The sequence below is a fragment of the Chlorocebus sabaeus genome, chromosome 5 (assembly GCF_047675955.1).
Source record: "Chlorocebus sabaeus isolate Y175 chromosome 5, mChlSab1.0.hap1, whole genome shotgun sequence".
NCBI classification, from domain to species: domain Eukaryota; kingdom Metazoa; phylum Chordata; class Mammalia; order Primates; family Cercopithecidae; genus Chlorocebus; species Chlorocebus sabaeus.
In genome coordinates this window covers 78,688,911-78,709,321 of record NC_132908.1, presented here as the reverse complement: position 1 = coordinate 78,709,321, position 20,411 = coordinate 78,688,911, and the positions used below count along the sequence as shown (strand labels likewise).

At 41.5% G+C, this 20,411-nt stretch overlaps 1 protein-coding gene across 1 annotated transcript in view; it reads right to left on the bottom strand.

Annotated features, from left to right (window-relative positions):
* The window catches only part of HSD17B2 (hydroxysteroid 17-beta dehydrogenase 2), a 70,232-nt gene that overhangs the window by 15,606 nt on the left and 34,215 nt on the right, over positions 1-20,411 (bottom strand). Inside the window, exons 2-3 of the mRNA XM_007994189.3 lie at positions 14,205-14,417; positions 11,412-11,597 (exon numbers count right to left, since the gene is read on the bottom strand). Of these exons, the coding sequence (XP_007992380.2) occupies positions 11,412-11,597; positions 14,205-14,417 (399 nt within the window). The remainder of the gene's footprint in view (positions 1-11,411; positions 11,598-14,204; positions 14,418-20,411) is intronic.

The following is a 20,411-nucleotide window of genomic DNA, read 5'->3' as shown; positions in this document are numbered from 1 at the left end:
TGGTTTTTATAACTGCAAAATGAGGATAGCAACATTACAGAGGTTATTGGGGTCATATACCTGAGAGCATTCAACAAATGCGTGAAATGTAGTGGATCCTTCATAATAACTCTTAATATTTATTAGATATCTACTATATGCCAAGCACTGTTCTGAGTGTTTTAACATCAGCTCTAAATGTATTTAATGGTCACAACTGTCACAGGAGGTAGATTCTAGTATTATCCTCAGGAACCTCATTTTAAAAAATGAAAACACTGAAGTGTAGAGAGTTTAAGTGACTTTCCCAAGGACACAGAAAGTGATAGAAATAATAGCTAACCCTTACATAAAATTTACAGTGTCCACACAAAAACTTGCACAAAAAATATTCAGAGAAGCATTATTCATAATAGCCCAAAATTGGAAAGAACCTAAATGTCCATCAACTGATGTATGGATTTTTAAAATGTGGTTATACTCATATGCATATTCAAAAAGCTGCAAAGAATCCTATTGAGGAGAATGTTTTGGGAGTTTCAACTTTCAGACAAGCATCCTTTTAAGCAATATGTACGTTCCAACTCTGGCTGCCTCTGCCCAAATGAGAGGCACATGGAACTTCTCACTGAGGTTGGACAACCAGGTAGAAGGTCAGGAGAGGGCGTGGAAATTCTGCCTGATAGAGACAGCAAGGAGGGTAAGAAGTGGCCAGTGGGCACAGGGAACTGAGCAGTCTTTAACAGAAAACAAAGAAGCCAAACTTTAATGGGTTAATGAGGTTGTCGAGAAGGTAGAGGCTGCAAGTCACCTAGCTTTTGAAGGAGCTCAGGGGAAAAGGGTAAAAGAAGCTCTCACTGTTCAGCTCCGACTTACAAGTGAGGACATGCGGTATTTGGTTTTCTGTTCCTGCATTAGGTTGCTAAGGATAATGGATTCCAGCTCCATCCATGTCCCTGCAAAGGACATGATCTCATTCCTTTTTATGCCTGCATAATATTCCATGCTGTATATGTACCACATTTTCTTTAATCTATCATCGATGGGCATTTGGGTTGATTCCATGTCTTTGCTATTGTGAATAGGGCTGCATTGGAAAATACATGTACCTCAGAATTTAAAATTAAACTTAAAATTAAAAAACACATGCGGGGCAGTGTCCATTAATAAAAATAATAATAACTCATAGGCTTCAGGGAAGACATACTACACATGAGCATCTATGCTAAGAACTTTATGAGAATTATTTTATTTAAGCCTCAGAACACCCCATGTGGTCTTATTTCCTCCGCTTATTCATCCACTCTTATTGCCTTTATGGGGACAAAAGTGGAGCTTAGAGAGGCTATAGGACCTCGGGTTTTTCGGGAGTGTCACCCAACCAGAAGTGAAGAGGAGAGCCCTGCCCTCCTGGCTCCCAGCCCAGCTCCAGGAGAAAAGGACTGAGAGTCTGGGAAGGAATCATTCTTAGAGCGTAGCCGGGGGGTAGAATGAAAGGCCCAGGGAGAGAGAAGGAGTTAGTCAGGAGGAGGAAGGAGGAAAGGCTGAAGAGGAGAATGAGTGACAACAGAAGGAGCGAGGAGAAGTTAGGGAAGTTCATGCGGGACAGCTTCAGTTTGTTTGTGAGAGTTCCAGAGAGGAGGGGAATAGAGCAGAGAAATAAACAGCAAACACGATTTGCAATAATTTTTTCTTCTATTCTGCACACCTCTTGCCTTCCAAGGAGGCCAGATCCAATGGAAGTGTTTAGTTTATTGAGCAGCTAAGAGTAGGTGGATGTGATATGAATGTATGGTTATGGGGGAAGGAAGGAGAGGGAAAGATAAGGAAAGAAACTGGGGAGATTTGGGAGCCAGGAAGGACTGGGAGGGGGAAGTAACCAGGGTGAGGTGGCTAGCAACTGAACACCTTCGGAAGGAGGAAAAAAAAAATCTAAAGGGAATTTGCATTAAATGGTGCTTTGCGGTATATGGAATCTCCAGTAAAATCTGCATTTTCTGGAGTTGGCTCTGCCTTTTTGGAACGTGATAAAGTGTTAAGCGTTCCTTCAACATGGTGTAAAGAATGAGGAGAAAGTGTTCATGGAGACCTGAATTACATAAGATTGGGAGGAATGAAGTTTAAATTTGAGGAAAAAAAAGAAAAATGTTTGGAATCAGTAATTAGGTGCATGTGATTTGTTGTAAATCAGAGCTCGTTGAAAGTCAAACGAGACACATTATTTTCCCACAGCTGCTATAACAAATTACTACAAACCTAGCAGTTTAAACATTACAGATTTATTATCTTATGATAAAATCAAGGAGTCAGCAGGGTCCTGCTCCTTCTGGAGGCTCTAGGGGAGAACTAGTTCCCTTAACTTTTCCAGCTTCTAGAAGCCACCTGCATTCCTTGGTTTCTGGCCCCTTCCTCCATCTTCAAAGCCAGCTGGGTACCATCTTCCAGTTTCTCTCTGACTCTGACCCTCATGCCTCTTTCTTATAAGGACCCTTGTGATTGCATCAGATCCATCCAGAATATCCAGGATAACCTCCTCATCTCAAGATCCTTCACTCAATCACGCGTGCACAGTCCCATTTGCCATGTGAGGTAACAGGCTCACAGGTTGCAGACACTGAGACGTGTATGTCTCTGAGGACCCATTATTCTGCCTCCCAGACCAGCTGCCTACTCACAGCAGCCTGAGATAGTTTCTTCACCATTATTTATTCTGCAGCAATGAATAACTGGAACAGAGTCATCAATTCCAGCTCAGTTTTTCCTGGCTGGTGCAAAGTTCCATGATAAATCTATGCCACCAAAATTCTTGTCATTCAGAAGGTGACAGAGGTGCCAGACTCAAGACAATCTGGTGGGTCAGGGCAACCACGTGCTTCTTCTGGAACGCTTATTAGTGACTGACTGCCTCTCTGCCTCCATGCACCTTGCTTCAAAGTGAAAATAACAGCAATGAACTCCCAAATAAGCACGTTTTCCAAAACTGCTATTACATTAATTTTGCCAAAGATATATCAACAAGTCAGCATCACATTAGATGTTAATTTCTGTGGATTTGTTGGTTATATATTGCCTTTTACACATACTTTGACTTTTCTAATCCTTGTGTTACATTCTGGTTTTTTCTTTTCCAGTTCAAAATCTTTTCTATTGTTTCACAAAACTCTCCAGTAAGTGCTAGAGAGTCCCTTACTGTGTTCTCTGCTGAATTCCCCTGTTCCTTATCAATTACGGTGTTATGGACTGAATTGTTCGCCCCACCACACAGAAAAGTTTATATGTTGCAGTCCTAACCTCCAGTGTCTTGGAACATGACTGTATTAGAACATAGAACCTTTAAAAAGATGATTATAGTTAAATGGGATCATAGGAGTGGGGCCCTAATTCAGTATGACTGCCATTCTTATAAGAAGAGGAAGAGACACCAGGGATGCATCAGACAGAGAGATGACCATGTGAGGACACAGCAAAAAGGTGGTCATCTGAAAGCCGAGAAGAGAGAGCTCAGGAGAAACCAACCCTGCCGACAACTTGGTCTTGGACTTCCAGCCTCCAGAACTGTGAGAAAAAAAATTTCTGTTTTTTTAAGACACCCTGTCTGTCGTATTTTCTTATGGTAGCCCTAGCAAACTAACACAGAGGAAAACTGATCGTTTCTGAGCTTTGTTTCCTTAATTTTTAATATCTTGTGGGTACATAGTCAGTGTATATATTTATGGGCTACATGAGATGTTTTGATGCAAGCATGCAATGCATAACAATCACATCAGGGCAAATGGGGTCTCCATCACCTTAAGCGTTTATCCTTTGTGTTACACACAATCCAGTTATACTCTTTTAGTTATTTTTAAATGTACATTAAATTATTATTGACTATTGTCACTCTGTTGTGCTCTCAAATACTAGATCTTACTCATTCTTTATAACTATTTTTTGTACCCATTAACCATTCCTACTGCCCCCTCCTTAGTTCTCTCCACTACTCTTCCCAGCCTCTGGTAACCATCATTCTACTCTATCTCCATGAGTTCAATTTAGCTTCCACAAATAAGTGAGAACATGTGAAGTTTGTCTTTATGCTCATTATGTTATTTCACTTAATATAATGACTTCCAGTTCCATCCACGTTATTGCAAATGACAATATCTCATTCTTTTATATGGCTGAATAGGACTCCATTGTGTGTATATGTACCACATTTTCTTTATCCACTCATCTGTTGATGGCCACTTAGGTTACTTTCAAATGTTGGCTACAGTGAACAGTGCTGCAACACACAGAGGAGTGCAGATATCTTTTTGATATATTGATTTCCTTTCTTGTGGGTACATACCTAGCAGTGGAATTGCTGGATAACATGGCAGTTCTATTTTTAGAGCTGTTCTCCATAGCAGTTGTACTAATTTACACCCCCACCAACAGTGTACAAGGGTTCTCTTTCTCCACATCCTTACCCGCATTTGCTATTGCCTCACTTTTGGATGAAAGCCATTTCTCCTGGGGTGAGATCATATCTCATTGTAGTTTTGACTTGCATTTCTCTGATGATCAATGATATTGAGCACCTTTTCATATGCTTGTTTGCTATTTGTATGTCTCGTCTTCTTTTGAGAAATGCCTGTTCAGATCTTTTGTACATTTTAAGTGAGATTATTTGATTTTTTTCCCTGTAGAGTTGTTTGAGCTCCTTATATTTTCTGGTTATTAAGTCCTTGTCAAATGAGTAGTTTGCAATATTTTCTCCAATTATGTGGGTTGTCTCTTCACTTTGTTGATTGTATCCTTTGCTGTGCAGAAGCTTTTTAACTTGATGTGATCTCATTTGCCTGTGCTCGTTGGGTGTTACTCAAGAAACTTTGCCAATTCCAATGTCCTGGAGAGTTTCCCTAATGTTTTCTTATAGTGCAATAGTTTCATAGTTTGAGGTCTTAGATTTAAGTATCGAATCCATTTTGATTTAATTTTTTTATATGGTGAGAGACAGGGATCTAGTTTCATTCTTTTGCATATGGATACCCAGTTTCCTTCCTTCCTTCCTTCCTTCCTTCCTTCCTTCCTTCCTTCCTTCCTTCCTTCCTTCCTTCCTTTCTTTCTTTCTTCTCTTTCTTTTATTTATTTATTTTTTTTTGACAGGGTCTCACTCTGTCACCCAGGCTGGAGTGCAATGGAGTGACCACAGCTCACTGCAGCCTCTACCTCCCTGAGCTCAAGTGATCCACCCACCTCAGCCTCCCAAGTAGCTGGGACTATAGGCACATGCCACCATGCCTGGCTAATTTTTTGTAGAGACAGGGTTTTGCCATGTTGCCCAGGCTGGTTTTGAACTTCTGGGCTCAAGCAATCCACCTGGCCTCCCTATGTCCTGGGAATACAGGCATGAATACACCTGGTCAAGTTTTCTCAGCGCCATTTATTGAATAGACTGTCCTTTCCCCAGTGTATGTTATTGCATTTGTTGAAAATGAGTTCACCATAGATGTGTAGATTTACTTCTGGGTTCTCTATACTGTTCTGTTGGTCTGTATGTCTGTTTTTATGCCAGTACCATGCTGTTTTGGTTACTGCAGCTCTGTAGTATAATTTGAAGTCAGGTAATGTGATTCCTGCAGTTTTGTTCTTTCTGGTCAGGATATCTTTGGCTCTTCTGAGTCTTCTGTGGTTCCATAAAAATTTTGGGATTGCTTTTTCTATTTCTGTGAAGATTGTCATTGGTATTTGGATAAGGATTGCATTGAATCTATAGATTTCTTTGAATAGTATGGACATTTTAAAAATATTGATTTTTCCAACTTATGGACATGGAATATCTTTCAATTTTTTGTGTCCTCTTCAATTTCTCTCATCAGTATTAGATAATTTTCATTGTAAAGATCTTTCACTTCTCTGGTTAGGTTAACTCCCAGGTGTTTCATTTTATTTGTAGCTATTGTAAATGGAACTACTTTCTTGACTTTTCTTTCTGATTGTTTGCTATTGGCATACTCACGCCTGTAATCCCAGCACTTTGGGAGGCAGAGGCAGGCAGATCACAAAGTCAAGAGATTGAGACCATCCTGGCCAACATTATGAAACCCTGTCTCTACTAAAAATACAAAAAAAAAAAAAAATAGCTAGGCATGGTGGCGCACACCTGTAGTCCCAGCTACTCAGGAGGCTGAGGCAGGAGAATCACCTGAACCCAGGAGGTGGAGGCTGCAGTGAGCCGAGATCACTTCACTGTACTCCAGCTTGGCAACAGAGCGAGACTCTGCCTTAAAAAAAAAAAAAAAAAAAAAAAAAAAAAAAGTATGCCACTGATTTTTGTAGTTGATTTTGTATGCTGCAACTTTACTGAATTTGTTTATCAGTTTTAATTGTTTTTGGTGGAGTCTTTAGTTTTTTCCAAATATAAGATCATATCATCTGCAAACAAGGATAATTCAACTTATGCCTTTCCAACTTGGATGCTTTTTATTTCTTTCTTTTGTCTGCTTGCACTAGCCAGGACTTCCAGTATTATGTAGAATAACAGTGGTGAAAGTGGGCATCCTTGTCATGTTCTGGATCTTAGAGGAAAGGATTTCAGTTTGTTCCCATTCAGTATGACACTAGCTATAGGTCTATTGTATATGGCTTTTGTTAGGTTGAGGTGTGTTCCTTCTATACACAGTTTTTTTTAAATTGAAGGTTTTTATCATGCAGGGATGTTGAATTTTATCAGATGCTTTTCTTAGCATCAACTGAAATGATCTTATGGTTTTGTCCTTCATTCTGTTGAGATTATGTATCAGTCTGATTGATTTGTGTAAATGTTGAACCATCTCTGCATCCCTAGGATAAATCCCACTTAGTCACAATGAATGATCTTTTTAATGTGCTGTTGAATTCAGTTTGCTAGTATTTTGTTAAGGATTTTTACATCAACGTTCATGAGGTATCTTGGCCTGTAGTTTTTTTTGTTGTAGTTGTTGTTGTTTTTCTTAACATGTATTTTCTGGTTTTGCTATCAGAACAATATAGGTCTCGTAGGATGAGTTTGGAAGTATTCCCTCCACCACTATTTTTCAGAATACTTGAGTACAATTGATATTAGTTCTTCTTTAAAAGTTTTGTAAAATTCAGCAGTGAAGCCATGAGGTCCCAGCCTTTTCTTTGCTTGCAGACTTTTTACTACAGCTTTGAACTCATTACTTGTTATTTGTCCATTCAGGTTTTGGATTCCTTCATGGTTCAATCTTGGTAGGCTCTCTGTAAGAATTTATCCATCTCTTCTAGGTTCTCCAATTTATTGGCATATAGTTAGTTACTCATAGTAGCCTCTAATGATCCTTCAAGTTTCTGTGGTATTGGTTGTAATGTCTCCTTTGTCATCTCTGATTTTATTGGGTCTTCTCTCTTTTATTCTTACTCTCATTAAACGTTTGTCAATTTTGTTTATCTTTTCCAGAAACCAACTTTTCATTTTGTTGACCTTTTGTATTGTTTTCATTTCAATTTTATGTATTTGTTCTCTGATATTTATGATTTCTTTTCTTCTACTAATTTTGAGGTTGGTTTGCTCTTGCTTTTCTAGTTTTTTGAGATGCATCACTAGGTTGTTTACTTGAAGCGTTTCTACTTTTTTAATGTAGGCACTTATAGCTACCAGCTTCCCTCTTAGTACTACTTTCATCACATCCCATGGGTTTTGGGATGTTTGATTTCCATTATCATTTATTTTAAGAAGTTTTTAAATTTTCTTCTTAATTTTTTCATTGACCTACTGGTCACTCAGAAACATATTGTTTAATTTCCGTGTTCTTGTATAGTTTCCAAAATTCCTCTTATTTTTTATTTCTAGTTTTGGTCCATTGTGGTCAGAGAAGATGCTTGATATTATTTCATTTTTTAAAATGTTTTAAGACTTATTTTGTGGCCTAACATATGGTCTATCCTTGAGAACAATCCATGAGCTCAGGAGAAGAATGCGTATTCTGCAGCCTTTGGATAAAATGTTCTGTAAATAACAATTAGGTCTATTTGGTCTATAGTGCAGGTTAAGTTTGATGTTTCTTTGTTAATTTTCTGCCTGGGTGATCTATCCAAAGCTGAAAGTGGAGTATTGAAGTCTCCAGCTATTAATGTATTGAAGTCTATCTCTCTGTTTAGCTCTAATAATATTTCCTTTATACATCTGGGTGCTCTGGTGTTGGGTGCATGTATATTTACAATGGTTATATCCCCATGCTGAATGAACACCTTTATGACTATATAATGACATTCTTTGTCTCTTTTTATGGTTTTGGTCTTGAAATCTATTTTTCCTGATATAAGTATGGCTACTCCTGATCTTTTTGGTTTCCATTTGCATGAAATATCTTTTTCCTCTCTGGACAGTGCTTTGTTTCTGTCTTTACACAAACTCCCGGCCCTGTTGAGTACGTACGCCTCCCATCTCTTCTGATTTCTTGCTACTGTTTTAACAGCTTTATAAAGTACATTGGGTGGTTTCTGAGTCCTACAAATAAACTCATTTCTAGAGTGTCTCTGGGACATGAAGTTTCAAAGCTGGTTGTGGTGAAGGAAAACTTCATATACCTTGGTGAGTGGGTGGGAGAAAGAAGAGAGAGGCATGGGGAAAAACAAATCCAAGATGACTCAAAGCTCTGAAACTCAAAAGACCAGGACAGAAAGAAGTCAGGGTCCAGTTTCAATGTTCTGCCTATGGCTAGCCAGTTACCCGAGCATCATTTATTGAATAGGAAATCCTTACCCCCATTGCTTGTTTTTGTCAGGTTTGTTGAAGGTCAGATAGTCGTAGGTGTATTGCTTTATTTCTGGGTACTCTATTCTGTTCCATTGATCTTTGTATCTGCTTTTGTACCAGGACCATGCTGTTTTGCTTACAGGTAGCCCTGTAGTGTAGTTTGAAGTCAGGTAGTGTGATGCCTGCAGCTTTGTTCTTTTTAATTAGTGGTGCCTTGGCTATTCATGCTCTTTTTTGGTTCCATATGAATTTTTAAATCTTTTTTTCTCGTTCTGTGAAGAACCTCAATGGTAGTTTAATAGGAATAGCATTGAATCTATAAACTGCTTTGGGCACAGTGGCCATTTTAACTATATTGATTCTTCTTATCCATGAACATGAGATGTTTTTCCATTTGTTTGTGTCACCTCCAACTTCTTTGAGAAGCATTTTGTAGTTTTCCTTGTAGAGATCTTTCACCTCCCTAGTTAGCTGTATTTCTAGGCATTCTGGAGGGCTGACAGCAAGTTTTGTTTCAGATAGGTTAACTTGGTGATGATCTTAAGAAAATAGATGGACACAGCTAGGTGTAATGAATTTGCACAACCAGAGGGTGAGAATAAGAGTGAGATACATTATTTATTTTGGCATTCAGTGTTTCCCTTCAATAAAAATACATGACAATAGAGTAAGGAGTTCTGGCTTGGAAAGAGCTTTAGAGGCCAAGTCGAAGATATGTGGAAGGGTATGCTCTGTACTATAAGTTATTTTTTGAGAGAGGGTCTCACTCTGTCACCCAGGCATGAACAGTGGCATGAACACAGCTCACTGTAGCCTCAACCTCCCAGGCTCAACTGATTCATCTCAGCCTTCTGAGTAGCTGAGACTACAGGCACATGCCACCATGCCTGGTTTTTTTGGTTTGTTTTTTTGTACAGACGAGATCTCACTATGTTGCCCAGGCTGGTATCAAACTCCTGGGCTCAACTAATCCTCCTGCCTTGGCCTTCCAAAGTGCTGGAGTTATATCCTTGAGCCACCACACCTAGCCTTGTATTTTAAGCTCTTTGCTTACCCATTCATTAATCCATTTTCCATTTTTCACTTGTTCACACACTTGCCTTTCTTCATTGATTAACTGAGTTGCTGATGCATGCCAGACACTGGGCCTACAGCACATACTCCACATTTTGGCAATAACTAAAGTGATCTCATATGCATGAAGGCGTTGCTCAAAGTTGAGAACAGAGAAAAAAAGAGAAACCTCCTTGTCAACGTGCCAAGGAGGAGGCAGTACTCTGTTATTTCAGTAAATATTTATTATATAAGTGAGGCATAGAGTCTGTGAGACTTTCCCAGAAGTACCAGACTGTTCCCGGGAAACGAGAAAGGTGAGGCTTCCACACAGGCCAAAATTGTAAAGGCTTTCAGAACAAAGATTAGGAAAATATTGCTGTGTGTTTTCTCAGGATTCATTTGCTTCGGCAAGGTAGCAGGAAATTGGAAATACTTTAGTGTTCTCACACAGCTAAAATATAATACTCATGGCTCCTAACCATCCTGGAGATACCTTTGTCTCCCCCAACTCTCTCTTTCTCTTTCTCTCTCTCTCTCTCTCTCTCTCTCCCCCTCTCTCTCTCCCTACCTTCTTCTTTGCTTATGCCTCAGGCCAACCAACACTCTAGTCAAAGACAATAGCAGTTAGTTTTAAGAAAATTACTGAGTTAAAGCCAGGAAATAGAATGTGATGGACAATAATATTTGTCTAGGAAATACGAAGAACACCCTCCCCCACCAAATCATTCTAGAACTGATATTCACATTACCAAAAAAAAAAAAAAGCACAAAACACAAAAATCAAGCAAACAAACAAAAACAGCCTAGTCGTATCCTTTATTTGAAGAAATTTTACTGAGAATTAATTGATCCAACAGTGAAGAGTGGTACTTCTCTACTTGAAGGCAGGGTCCTAGAGTCCAGAGCCCATCCCTTTGGCTTCCCTCTCACCTCTGCAGTGACCCAGTGACCCAAAAGTCAGGTCAATGGATCTTCCCCAGACTGAATAAAAGCCCGAGGAACCCCGGTTTGAAAATGTCCATCCCAGCAAAGAGGGTACGCTATGACACACATGGGCATTGTTTACGAAAAGGCAAGACTGTTCAGTCCTTGACTCAAGTTGTGTACTATTTGTTCTTGGAAACAGAGAGAGACAAACCACCCAGTGTCATCACATCCTGACCCAGCTGGGTTGAGGCTGCTCAACACTGGGGATAATCTTCGGGTTAACAATAGCAGGCAGCTTGTGTTTGACGGCATGAACAGAGGGAAAGTATGGCCTACTCAGCTTACAGGGAACTGAACACAGTGTGTTAAATTGACGAAGTGTTGAAAACAGATTGCCTGAAATGCTGACATTATTTGTAATGTGAGATTTCCTGTGCAAATCTAGCAACCTTGTGTGTTGGCAGTCACATTATGAAGATATATATGAACCCTAAATCCCCAGTAATAAATAGATGAGTTAGAAGGCAGATGAGAGTTTGTACATCAAAGAATTTGGAAGAGGAGAAAGGTTTTATTGTGTCAAAGTCAACAGGGGATAAACAATTTGACTAATCCTGACCCAGCCCTGCCTTTGCATGCCCTGCTTTTTTATTCAGCCCACAAAGAATGCCGTGAGCCATGTCTTGTGATGGGCACCCCATGAACACGTGTGAAAATGCTGACTCACCTCCCATGCTGCTGACATTCACCAGCCTTCCTTTGGATTTCCTAAGAAGAGGCAAAAATGTCTTTGTGACCTCCACAGTTCCAAAGAAGTTCACGGCCATGCATTGTTTGTAGTCAGTCATAGGAAGAAGCTCCCCATCAGATGGAAAGCCAAGCACCCCAGCATTGTTGACCACAGCCCACAGTCCTGGAGACAGAAAACCATAGTGAGTGAGTGTCTGGAAGAGTAAGTGAATAACACAACCTGTGACACCTGGAAGACCATGCAAGAGGTGTTACATGTGAGCCAGGTCTCCCATGGGATTAGAGTCTGCCACTGGACAAAGGCAAGAGTCTTAGGGAAAAGGAGTGGGAGTGGGAGGGGAATTCCTGTAACAGGAAGCCAGATGTGCAGAGATGTAAAGTAGAACATTCTGTTCCAGAAACTCTTCAGAATTTACTAAGTGAACCAGCAGGTATTGCAGATCAAGGGTTTGGAAGGAGCCATTATCCTGAAAGGACCTCTAATCCTTGTTAAGGTGTTTAGATAGGGAACCACTGATAGGGAACCAACAAACTACTGATAAAACAAATTCCCCACCACAGGCATGCCACATGGGAAGACCCCTGTGCATGGAGGCTCTGTATGTCTAAAGGATTTTAGGAGATGGATGGCATTGTAAAATGTGAATGCTGTGAAGATTAGTCTCTGGAAAGTAATGGGGAAGGAAATATGGGTTGCCATTGGGATAGCCAATTGGGATATCCAAGGAGGCCATTGGGATAGCCCAGGTGGAAGAAGGTGAGGGTCCAGTGCATGCAGTGCTAAGTCATAGCGCTATGCAATGGTAGGAAGGGGCTGGAAGGTAACTACCCGGGAGGTAGACTTGACAGGACTAGGATCAGTAGGATACAGGGATTGAGGATAAGCTGAGGGTCTCAGTGACCCACAGGTTTCCGGCTTGAATGACTGGGTAGGTGGTAGTGCCAGTGTCTGAGCTGTGGGATGCAGGAGAGCAAAACAATTTGCAGAATGGCAGCAGGGAATAAAAAAACAATGAGCAGTTTTTGACATGTTGAAGTTGAAGCCTCTGGAGTATAAGGGAAGATGTCTGGTAGATAACTTTGTATACATGGAGAAGAAGGGTTAAGTTGGTAATATATTAGTATATTTGGGAGTTATTGGTATAAACCAGTGTTTTTTGGCCCTGCCCTAACATAAGCATCACATTGGGAGCTTTAAAAACTAATGATACCTGGGGTCCCATCCTAGGGACAGATTTAATTGGGTTTGGGGGATCTGTTCAGTCACACAGGGCCTGGTGCTTCAGAAGGGTCCTGTATGTGGTTTCAGTCTCTGCTGTCACCATCTTACATTCCTAATAATTTTCCAAACTCAAACTAGGGGCCCCATATTTTCATATTGCTTTGGGTCTGCCAAGTTACATAGCCCATCCTGGACCCCAGCATGGGTAATTTTCAAATGATTCTAATGTGCAGCTGGATTGAGAACTCTCAGTATAGGAAGCAAATGGTATGGCCCCAGACACATGGAGTGGGAAGTCTGGGGATGCAACCCTCAGAAGCATTTGTATTTGTGGGGAGACAGAGGCAAAGTTTCATCCAGAAGAAGTGGAAAGAAAGATTGGAGAACTAGGAGAGCAATGGGGGCTGGGGACCCCAAAGCCATGGAGGACAGTATAAACAACATGCTTAAATACCACAGGGAAGTTAAAACCTGGGTCTTCCAGCAATCCCATTACTGGGTGTACATCCAAAGGAATACAAACCATTCTATTATAAAGATGATTCACACGTAGGTTCGTTGCAGCCCTATTCACAATAGCGAAGACATGGAATCAACCCAAATGCCCATCAATGATAGACTGGATAAAGAAGATGTGGTACATATACACCATGGAATACTATGCAGCCATTAAAAAGAATGAGATCATATCCTTTGCAGGGACATAGATGGAGCTGAAAGCCATTATCCTCAGCAAACTAAAGCAGGAACAGAAAATCAACCACCACATGTTCTCACTTGTAAGTGGGGGCTGAACAATGAGAACACAAGGACGCATGGTGGGGAACAACCCACACTGGGGCCTGTTGTAGGGAGGGAAGGTAGAGCTTCAGGAATAATAGCTAATGAATCCTGGGCTCAATACCTACAGGGTGGGTGGATCTGTGCAGCAAACCACCATGGCACATGTTTACCTATGTAACAAACCAGCACATCCTGCACGTGTAACCCAGAATTTAAAATAAAAGTTGAAAAAAAAAAAAAAAACCAACTAGGTCTTCAGGCTAATACTGATTAGCTTTGCCAGATTAGTTAGGGAGGCAGAGTGAGAACCAACATCAAATTGAAGGTGAGAAAGAGAATCAGAGAGCTACAAGGTTCCATGGAGCTTGGCCATGAAGGAAAGAGAAGAGGAGGGGTAATGGGTAAAGGAGGACAGTGACCATGAAGGTATTTTTCTTCTAAGCTGGGGACTCTAATGCATGTTGCTATTGTGGACAGGAAAGCAATGAGCTGGGGCTGGTGGAGTTGTTCGTGGGAGAGTGACTGAGAAGTTGGTGAGAATGAGATAGAGGTTTCTGTAAGTTCTGTGTGGATAGGCCCATGTCTGAGTTACTCCAAAGGTCTTCATGTTGATAGAGCCCCCCACACATGGTAGGGGTTCAGCACAGGTGTGCTCCAGTGCAAGCAGTGGCCAGAGTGGAGTGGGGGGCATGATCAACCCAAGCTGGAACAAGAACTGGGTATTCAGGAGGAGGGTAAAGGCACCGAGGGTGCTGGCGGCAGTACCTCTGTCCTGAAGCATTGCCGCAACCTTGCTGTAAGCATCTTTTATCTGCACTGGCTTCGTGACGTCCATTTGGAGCACCGAGAGGCGCGGGGAGCAGGTTCTTCGCAATTCCTCAGCTCCTGGCCCATTTTCATTCAAAACTCCGGCGAATACTGTGAAGCCCAGCTCATCCAGATACTTGCACAAAGCGTGACCAAGCCCGCAATCACCACCTGCATAGGGTCAGGGGAGTAGGGAGTGAGTTCAAACCACAGTGACAGGAGAAAATATTTAATAAGGAAAACATATTACGTTGTTTAGGATTCTCCATGCTCTCTGAAGAGAGGGATTCCTGAGGAAGTTTCTTTATGTGCTAAGTGGGGAGGTGGGAGGAGAAGCCAAGCCACACAGATACATTTCTCCATATAAATACAGGGACATAATGTATAACTGAGGGGTGGGGGGTGGGCATAGGTGGAAAGAGAAAGGTTTTGGGGGAAGGGTAGTCCAGGAGTGGCTGCTGGCCAAAGAAATTGGGAAGGAAAACCAAGACATCTAATGGAAGTAGTTTTAGTAATCTACAATGTGTAGTGTTTGATGTAACCTCACTCACTCTGTAGAACCTTCAGTCAAACATTCACTGCAAACTCATACTTTGGACTCGGTTTTGCCTTATGGAGACACAGGGCAATAACAGAGGCTGCCCACGGGGGCCAGTTCATTCTGGATTATAAAAGTTAAAAGTTCATGGCCACCTGTGTTTCTCACCCTCCTGGGCCTTTTTCCCTGTCTGTGACTGACCCTGAGCTATGAAATAGACGTCAAGCCTAGAAAGAAAGTTACAACAGAAACCAAATAGAAAGCCCTAATTGCATTGCTCTGTGAAAATGGAGAGTAATGTAATACACAGAGTATGACTTAAGCTTCTCAGAATTTGAGATAGGAGTGTACCCACCCAGCCAAGAGGGTATTAGGGACCCCAGAAAGAGTGTTTTCTGCCCACAAGTGCAAAATGTAGATGTCTGAAATTCCCAAGTTGAAGATAACATGAACATTAAATCACCCTTTGAACTACATACACCATAATAAACAAATAACAGTTAATGTCTCTCTCCTTTTAATGAGAAAGTATTTCACATTGCCTGTGTCATGTGATCTTCCTTGGACTCCTGCAGGGATCTCTTTTGTCAGTAGTCAGACTTCCCCGCCAAGAATTGGGAAATAAGGAAAATTACAGTACATGCAGAGAATCAACTCAAAGATCAGTATGTGAGTGGGCAGAAAAGAGATCTCACTTCCAAGTTAACAACAGGGGCCTGAAATCTACTGTCCCCAAAGAGAGGACAGGTGTTCACATACACTGTTGATAAACATGTGCAGGACTAAAATCAACCAATGTGAATTTGCCAATCTTTTGACCCCAAAAGTCTCAGTATTCATCCTAGAGAAATACTTGCAGGTACATAAATGATGTTCTTTATAGCACTGTGTAAGAGCAAAAGAAGGAATTAACTTAAATGTCCATGAATAGGAGAATGGTTACATAAATTATGGTACATAAAATAGAATACAACAAAGCAGTTTTAAAGATGGAATAGAACTATCCAAAATGACATGGATATTGCTCCAAGATGTTTTGTTAAGTGAAATAAAATAACTTACGGTATAATAATAATTAATAAAATCCAATTTAATGCAAAAAAGGAGGAGAGTTGATTCTATACATACCAAGGTGTGGAAATGTAAAAGCAAACAAACAAAAAAGAATTTGGAAGGAGAGATCCCTAAGTTCCCCTTAGGAAGAGAGGCAGAATGGTGGGGGACCTTATCTTGTAATGTTTACCATTTTTGCTACAAGAAAGTACTTTTTTCTTTTTTTAAAGGCTATGCTAATTAGAATGGAGATTGACCAGCCCTCCAAGTGTAGAAAAGGGTGGAAAAGAGAGAGAAAGTCTAGCATGGTTGGCATCTGCAAACACTGCCAGAGATAGAATGATAGTCATGACAAAAGGTGTGCATGCTCCTGTCCTTCTGACACCACCATTAAGAGATGAATGCCTCTGGTTGCCATCACTGATTGCGTTTAACGTTTGCTCCATCTCCTTCCTTCTTATGTCTCCATGTGTGCCGGTGCTCAGCAAATAGCCCTCGAGTGTAAGTGATTTCCTCCCTGGTGCTGGCCAGAGAAGGAGATGGTACCAACTGAGACAGATGCAAGTGTCTGGACCATGTGATAGACACCTGCCTTAGTGTAAATTAATGCATTAGAATTCTGGTACAAATACATAATAATATGTGTATATAACCATTTTGTGAGCCCAGTTCCTGAAGAAATGGACCTGTTGCTGGACAAATCCAGATTCTGGATCCACAGTGCTGAGGCCAGATGCTGAGCACTGGCAAGTTCACCAGCCAGCAGACCAATGCTGTGTGGGACTCCCTGGAATCCCCTAAATACCACTGGTGGTCAAGTCTATCCTATAAAATTCTTCCCGAAATGTCTACAGTAGAAATTATCCTTCCTATCTTACAGATGAGGAAACTGAAAACAAGAGATGCCAAGATCACACAGATGGTAGGGATCAACCTGGACTCTTTATTGGATCCTAAATCCAAGTTCACCAGTCACTGTTATACTGGACCAGCCACCTTCTCCTTCATCTGTGTGAGCAGGGAAGGGAGGTTTGGGCAAGCTAATCCCAGGATGATCCTCTTGTGGTCTGTAAGAAAGGATATGTATTAACCTGAAAATAACTAACTTTGAACCAGGTTGAAGTGAAAAGTACCTAGAGCCTGGTATACACACCCTGCTGGGTGAGGCCAAGAGTTTCATGGACAGCCTCTCCCATTTTGTGATGTACCATACCTTATGCTTCTGCCTTATTATTGGCACAGCTAGATATATGGGAGCCATGGATTTTAAAGCACCCAGTTCCGCTTAGAGGCTTGTGTGATATCAGGATGCCCAGCATATTCCTTCTGCACAGAGAAGAAAACTGCTCTGCAGTGCAGAGATGAAGACCATGGCCTTGACTCTACAGGGCATATAAACACCCAACCAGGGTGTCTGCTGCTCTCTAGAGACCTAAGACAGGAGGAAAAGGGTCATCCAGCCAATTAGAGCTGCTGACCATGAAGGCACGCAAACTGTCACCTGTATCCAAACCTGAAGTCCATCATCTGCTCCCCAAATCCACATGAGAATCATGAACTTTGTACTTTCCAGTCCTTCCTTTGGCCTTGCATCCCACAAACACTTTGATGTGTTCAACACTGTGTACCTCCACACATGATGCTGAGAGCTTCCCCTTCCCCACAGGGGGTCCGTCCATAAGATTGTTATTGTCCTGTGTAACTCCACCGCTTGTCTGAGGCTGATTGGACCAGAGTCAATCAGCTTTTCTCTTTCAGAAATGTGGGATTGTGGCTGCAAGATCCAAAGCAGTGTCCGATATTGTCTGACCCAAAAGCACATTAAACTCAATAGCAAATGGGGGCCCTGGGGGGCTGTCTTCCTTCATGCACATAGAGATATGGGCTAAGTCCTCTTGAAGAGTAACAAGAGGCAAAGCTACAAATAAGAGCAGAGTCTGGGGTCAGATGTTGTCCACAGACATAGACGAGCATCTTCTTGGCTCATGATAGCTTTCCAGTCTCTGGTAAACCTCAAGTGACCTCTTCCCCATGTGTGCCTTAAGAAATATCCTCATAATAATCCCTCTTCTTTCTCAAGTTAGTTTCAGTATCTTTCCTAAACTCCATCTTTTTCACTTACTGCAGACACTAAAACTAGTTATCTCTGCTTTGGAAAACAGTCCTCAAAAGGTTAAATGTAATGTTACCAGACGACCTAGCAATTCTGCTCCTAGGTGTGTACCCAAGAGAAATGAAAATATATATTTCCACAAAAACCTGTACACGAATGTTCACAGAAGCATTATTCATAATAACAGAAAAAAGGAAACTAACCAAACATCCATCAGCTAATGAATGGATAAAAAATATGGTGTATCCAACAGTGGGATATTATTAAGCCATAGAAAGGAATGAAGTTTCTAGGCTTGCTACAGCATGAACATTGAAAACATTATACTGAGTGTAACAAGCCAGTGCGGTAGGTAAAGGGATGAGAGAAAGGAGGAGACACTGTGATCTTGACTCCTTTTCCTCTGAGCAGAGGATAATTTGTCACATTTTGGAAGGCAGTGCCTTTGAGCAGCTTCATGAGCCTAGGATCTGACTCTCTTAGGAAAGTTTCTTGGAAGAGCCTACAGGTGATGACAGTGTTGAACTTTAGGCAAGCCCTGTAATCCTGGAAAACTGCAAAGGTTAAGAAATGTCCCCACCCTTTTGTGTTCTGGGAAGCAGCTCACTGCAAATAACTCCCTTCCCCATATGACTTAGATGAGACTCACAGGTGCTCCCACTTGTTTACCTATGACAAGGCCAGACCCAGAGCCTCCAAACTCCCTTTCTTTGTTTTTGTGATTAGTTGAACTGCCTGTTTCCACTGGTCGGTCAGAACAAAGTGTTTGTTAACCTAACTTTGGTGTAGATTCTCTCCTTTCCCGAGGTGCTGGGCCACCCTCAGCCTGAGCCAGCAGACAAGTCCTCTTTACAGACCTTCCTGATCAGCCCTCAACGTCTGTCTGATTGTGTCACTCTGATCATCCCAGCCCCCAACACCCACTTCTTTCTAGCCTTGTTTATGCCTCTTTAGCAACACAAAACATTCACTGCCTCATCTTGAGACACTTGGAGATTATGTGGTCAGAACATTCCCTCTACTGCAATAATCCTTTTGAATAAAATCTTTCCTAACTAAATCTGAGTTTGCTTTTATTTGGCAGTGAATTAATGAAGCCAGAGATCACAGGAGACCATCTGCTTGTGTTTACCTAGGAGGCAGTGTGGCATAGGGGCATGGGTGCGAATCTAGCCCTGCTATTCCTGCCTGTCTAACCCTAGAGAACCTTTCTAATTGCTCTGTGCCTCTGCTTCCTTAGCTGTAAAGTGGGCTTAATAATGGTACCCGTGTCAGTTAATATTTGTGAAGTGCCTAATAGAGCCTATTCCAAATAATTACTACATCGGTCTTTTTAAAAAACAATACCGTGTCTTTAATTTTCAGGTGTTTCCACTCACATTATTGGTAAATGTAGAGTTTGCCTCTACAGATTGTCAGCTGAACATCTTGGTTAAGACTCAAACTGCCTGATTCTCCTATTCCACTTACGGGCCTCGGGAAAGTCACATATAACCATGTGGAACCTCCACTTCCTCACGTGGAATGTAGGGTCATCATAATACCCCCTCCTAGGCTGGCATGGGAAGTCAGCAAGACAGGATTTTGCGCTGGCCCAGCGTGTTGTGAATGGCTGTCATTAGTATCATGGCTCTAACCCTGGCGTCATTTCTGACTTATGATGTTAGAGATCAGGCTGTGCTACCCCCTGGTGTCTATGAAGTCTCGAGGCAGTTCAGGGGTCAGAGGGCCTTGAAAAAATCTGTGGCTGAGGAATCGCTCCTTGAGGAGAGGGAAAAACAATTGTGTACTCCGGAAACCTAGCGACAAAGCCAGGGCTTTTGTGAGAAAGTGGAAGGGTTTCATAAGAGTTACCCAACAGTGGTGTTTGACAATAAGCACACCGAGTATGGATTGCCTGTTTACCAAGTTCCAGCTAGTTCACACGCATTTACTCATTGAATCCTCTCAATCATCGTGGGAAGTAAGTAATGTTACCATCACCCATTTACAGAGGAGGAAACTGAGACATGGAAGGACTAAGTCATTCAGCTAAGACATAGCAAAGGTAGTTTGGAGCCAGGCACAGAATGGGATATAAACAACTCGGATATAAAATATTCAAATCCTCCAAAGCACAAGGCTTAGCCCATAATGGATGTTCAATAAAAAAGCACATGTTGGATGAATAAGCATTGAAAAGGGCACTACAAAATGAGTGCCTTACAAACCAAGAGAGGGTCCTTTGTCGCTAGAGCTGAGGGCACCTGACTCATAGTAAGTGCTCAACGGGGTAGAGAAAATGCTGAGGTTGGTGTTAAACTATGTCATTTGGGATCATTCTATCTCTAGCAGCCTGGAAACCCATCAATCTGGAACAGGCAATGAGTACTAGAGACCCATTTGTACAAGATTGGAGTGAATTTGAAATAGCAGTTAATTCTAAAAATAGTAATAAAGTCTCAGTTTATGTGCAAATTGG